At 38.3% G+C, this 5,074-nt stretch overlaps 1 protein-coding gene across 1 annotated transcript; it reads right to left on the reverse strand.

The window, feature by feature from the left end:
* Positions 1–3,426: 3,426 nt before the first annotated feature.
* LOC137838264 (uncharacterized) lies at positions 3,427–4,097 on the reverse strand. Its single transcript, XM_068647514.1, has 2 exons — positions 3,558–4,097; positions 3,427–3,483 (listed from the first exon to the last, which is right to left on the reverse strand). The coding sequence occupies exons 1-2, from the start codon at positions 4,095–4,097 to the stop codon at positions 3,427–3,429; spliced, it is 597 nt and encodes a 198-aa protein (XP_068503615.1).
* Positions 4,098–5,074: the final 977 nt, after the last annotated feature.

Below are 5,074 nucleotides of genomic sequence, written 5' to 3' on the forward strand. Positions count from 1 at the left end.
TTAAGAGTGAAAGATTACCTTTGACGCTGAGTCTCCTCTAGTATTTATAACTTTGGGATGGACCTCAACTGTTATGGGCCTGCTCTTGGATTTAAGACGACGGCCCAATTGTGCCTTAATCATAGTTTATACCTAAACTAGTTTAATTACAGTTAATAATGTGTTTATTGTTTGTTCTTAGGTTTATTCGGCCATTCGGCCTCTCGGCCATCCGGTAGTACATTTGCCCCCCAGGCTCAAGTGGAATTTGTTAAAATGAAACGTAGAGTATATAAAAGAAAAATTGCTTTATCTTTGGGTAGATGTTTTTTATCGGACTCTCGGCAGGGATTCACGTATGTGAATTCTACCTTCGCCAAGAGGTTTTCTTTTTCGAACTCTAGGCAGGGATTCACGTATGTGAATTCTACCTTCGCCAAGAGGTTTCTTATCGGACTCTCGACAAGGATTCACGTATGTGAATTCTACCTTCGTCGAGAGGTTTCTTATCGGACTCTCGACAGGGATTCATGTAGGTGAATTCAACCTTCGCCAAAAGGTTTCTTATCCGACTCTCGACAGGGATTCACGTATGTGAATTCAACCTTCGCCAAGAGGTTTCTTATCGAACTCTCGGCAGGGATTCACGTATGTGAATTCTACCTTCGCCGAGAGGTTTCTTATCTAACTCTCGACAGGGATTGACGTATGTGAATTCTACCTTCGCCAAGAGGTTTTTTATCGGACTCTCGGCGGGGATTCACGTATGTGAATTCGATCTTCACCAAGAGGTTTTCTTTTCGGACTTTCGGCAGGGATTCACATATGTGAATTCTACCTTGGCTGAGAGGTTTTCTTGACAGTCTCTCGATAGGGATTCACTTGGGAGAATCGACCTTGACCGAGAGGTTTCTTTAACGCGCTCTCGGCAGGGATTCACTTGGGTGAATCGACCTTGGCCGAGAGGTTTTCTAAAAAATTGAGAAAAGTACTGTATAAGATACTATTTTTCATATTAATATTATTGCTATAAATTACGATCCAAAAATAAAAAATAAAAAGAAAAGAGAGTAAAATTTGTGTATTATTATTAAAGAAAAGATCTTATTTATAGATATAAAAATGAAATTTAAATGATACAACTTAATATTTAAGTTATATTATAATAATCTGGAAATTTTAATTTATTAAAATAAGTGGAGATTCTTGGCTCGTGTGTGGTTAAGGAGTGTAAGTATGTTTATGATAATGCTAAATATGGCTAAAGAAGGTGAACTTGAGCCGTATTATATATAGAGTTTGTGATGAAGACCTACGAGATAGTGCATCTACTCATCAAGCCAAATCTCTTAGAATGATGACTCAGAGCATGACACAAAATTCAGGGCTAGGTCAGGACCCACCACTAGTCAGTGCTTGAGAGTTCATCATTCCTCAAAGGATTACCAAGAGTAGAGTCCAAGCCATGGGAGCCGAGCATCAGCTAGTTTCTTTGTTTTTAATTTTAGTAGAGTATGGTCCATTTAGCATAATAAGGTTGTATTTATCATTTTAGCTTGTGCCTAAGCCATTAGGGTTAGAATGTAGCCCTAGCTTATAGAAGTTAGGACTAAAGGGGCGGTATTGACCTAGGTCAAACCCCTAGGCCACCCCTCTCATGTGCCTTTTATGCCCATCCCCTATATTGCCCACCAAGACACCCATTCCTATAAATAGGGTTTCTTGCCTCATGTATTTTGATATAGATTTTGAATATAGTAAATGTATTGGTATGGACCGAATGGTCAATACCATGTCTCGGCCCCACAACCGGGCCGACCGAATGATCCACGCCTAGGTGGGCCAACCGATACTTTCGGGCTAATCACGCTCAATCAAGGTCAGTGAAGCTAAGTCATCATTAAGAACTAGGTAATACACCTCTAAGCACGATTCACCTTACCAATCCAGCCCAACAAGGTAGACTCATTAAAATAATATAAATAGCGCACATTCCAAGAAGTATGTACGTCATTTATTATTGTACTCTAACACCTGAGTGTCAAACCCCCTTTGCTAATTTGATCGTCAGAGTGCCTTCTACAGGTACCCCCCCCCCTCCCCATTCGGTATTCTTAGAAGACCGAGTGATCGAGCAACCGAGCTTGAAGTAGTAGCGAGAAGTTTAGAAGAGGAAACTAAAGCATTGACCAACCGCCTGATAGGAAGGAGGAAGACGAAACTTCTCAATAGCTCTCTAAGTCTCATTTCCCTAGCAGGAACAATTGGCGCCCATCGTGGGGCCAAGATAAATCAATTGAAGAGTAATAGTAGATGGTATCAACCCGAAGCATGGAGAGGATGAGTGAAGCAAACTAAATGGTGCTGTTGCTGGCTCTGCAGAGAGAGATGGTCAAGATGAAGAGAAAAAAATGAAGAAGTCACTATAAAGAATGAACAAGAGATCTAGGCTTTCCGCACAGAAAATGGGGATATGAGGAAGAAGCTGGTGGAAGGAGGACCATCCGCTGGGCTGACAAACGTTGTCGGCAGGTCGTTCACCTCTCTCCCAACCCGAGAGCGGTTGAGGAGACCAAAGATAAGGCTCCCACCCATGAGATGGATGGTGACCAAAGATAAAGCTACATGCTTTTTTGGGTTTCTCGTTGTGTTTGGTTTGAATGTGCGTTATTATATCAAGGAGACTTTATACAATCAATCATAGTTAATATTGATTTTAAATTTATGTGATTTAATATTTGGATAACAAATATTAGAATTTTTTTTTAAGAAAAAAATTTGTTTTGAATTTGTTTTTGTAATTAAAAGAGTGAATTTTAATGTCTATGAATAATTTTTATTACAGTGAGTTACTATTTTCAGATGCATGATAGTGCCTTCCGCATGTGCAAATCCGTAAGCATGCATTTCAATTCCGAACTTACATATCCGTAGGCATCATGATGTGTGATGGATTGTGTCATTTGTAATTGTATATGATAGTTCCGTAAGCGCGTATATGCAATAGAAATGTAGTGAATACATGTATTAAAAGAGGTTAAACATCCTAAAACATAAACATTAAATATCTATTACAAATGTTAAGATTAGAAATATCGTCTAATGGACATTATTTGTGTATAAACTTGTATCCGACTAGTGTAGTATGTTGACCAAGATTGGGCCGTAGGATAACGATATGATGCCCACAATATATTTGTAGGTGGAATTGGACAACCATCTTTCAGCTTTACCTATAAAAGTTATAAATATAAGTTACATAACTTTTAAGTTAGCACTATGACTTACTTTTTTTATTCGTTTAGGGTATACCTAGACAAAATGATTTCAGTGGACATGCCCAATTTCAATTATTCGGTGATGAGTGAAGTTACTTGGTGCTTGGGTTCTTAAAGGAAAAATACTCAATGATTGTATCATGGACAATGAAACAAAAATTACATTACCTCAATTAGCAATAACGTATCCCATGTATGGAATTGTCATCCACTTATCTGCTCCTGCCTGCAAGTACAAATGGTGAAAGAGTTAAATGAAGAAATGAAAAGTACAAAGGAAAGGGTGTTAGTGGTTGATACCATAAACATGTGGTCAACTAGAAGTGACTTCTTCAAGTATTCACATCGTTTATCACCACCAAACAGTTTAACATATTCTTGTTTCCATTCACTTAGTTCTTTTAACAAATTCATTCGAACAACAACCCATGACTCCTCTCCCATGCCCAATTCGGCTGCAACAACATGGTACCCACAATGGCCATCAACCTTAACATCGACAACATCAACAATGCATGGATGATACCCTACAGGGAACTGATCAAGCAAAGGAATGGACTGTGCTGGTAGAATTTGTGGTAAGTGTCCTTCAGTAGATTTTTTACTCGAACAACTATCATGTTGTGAGTGTAAGAAATCCACATGTTCAAAATAAGAAGGGATTCGCTTAGTTGATCTCATGAATTTGGTAGGACGAGCCATCTTCACAACACCTTTTGTTTTGACCTTATCTTGTGGTGCGTAAATAGATGTCTTCTCTGGAAAGGCAATCTCTCGCAATTTAGTTTTGATGTTAACCTTACCCGCAACGTCCAACTCTTTGAACCGCTTCGCGATCATCTCAAACTCTTTGTCAATTGACAACTCAGATGAACATTGTTTAGTTGCAATATCTTCAAAGCTTAATCGAGTTCACATGACATGTACTGATTTAAGTGGTATGCTACCCGCACCAAACAAAGCCAATTGACACGCACCAGGAAGACCATGAGTACATGTAAGAGTACATCCACCACATATATTTTTATCAAACCCCACAGATTTAGTCCTATCAAGTTCTTCGACAATCAGGTTCAAAGCATATTTAGACACAAAACTTAACAAGTTTTTGTAAGCTGTAACCTTAAACCGACGTCCGACCACATGCAGACTCTTTTGGAATGAAGCTTTGATTGCATTATGTTGTAAAATAATCATCTTGTTGATCGAATCCCAGCAGAAACATAAATCCCCTGTGAAATTTTGAAGCATTCTCTTTAGGCTCCAATGTGCCGCCTCAACCCTGTTACTTGTTGTGTTTCCTAAGTGCATCACTTTATATGTCCATGCCTTGACAAATTTTACTTTATGTGGACGTAACCATGTAGTCATCACATAATAAAAAAATATAGGTCATGGAGAACACACAACTTGAAAAACATTGACACGATCTTTAAAGGCCTCAACAATATCACAATCCACTACAAATCTCCAAGACTACATTACTTGATCCCATGCCTTGGATGCACCAACATTTTACATTTTGCTTTCACATTTTTATCAATGTGAAATCGACATAGAAAATTATAAGCTTCAGGAAAAACGATTCTGATTGCATTCATTAAGGATGTAGGGATATCGTGTGCGAAAGCATGATAATTTCAACCAAAGATTATGAGAAATTAAAGTAACAAAGAAAAATGAGAATGATACCATAAATTTTTAGTTGGAAAACCCCTTTGAATAGAGGTAAAAAACCACCGGTGAGAGAGCCAAAACTTTCACTATAATGGTACTGAGAGTACAATGAATTCCTCTCAGGCTAATAGATAAATAGC

The sequence above is a fragment of the Phaseolus vulgaris genome, chromosome 4 (genome assembly GCF_000499845.2).
Source record: "Phaseolus vulgaris cultivar G19833 chromosome 4, P. vulgaris v2.0, whole genome shotgun sequence".
NCBI classification, from domain to species: Eukaryota; Viridiplantae; Streptophyta; class Magnoliopsida; order Fabales; family Fabaceae; genus Phaseolus; species Phaseolus vulgaris.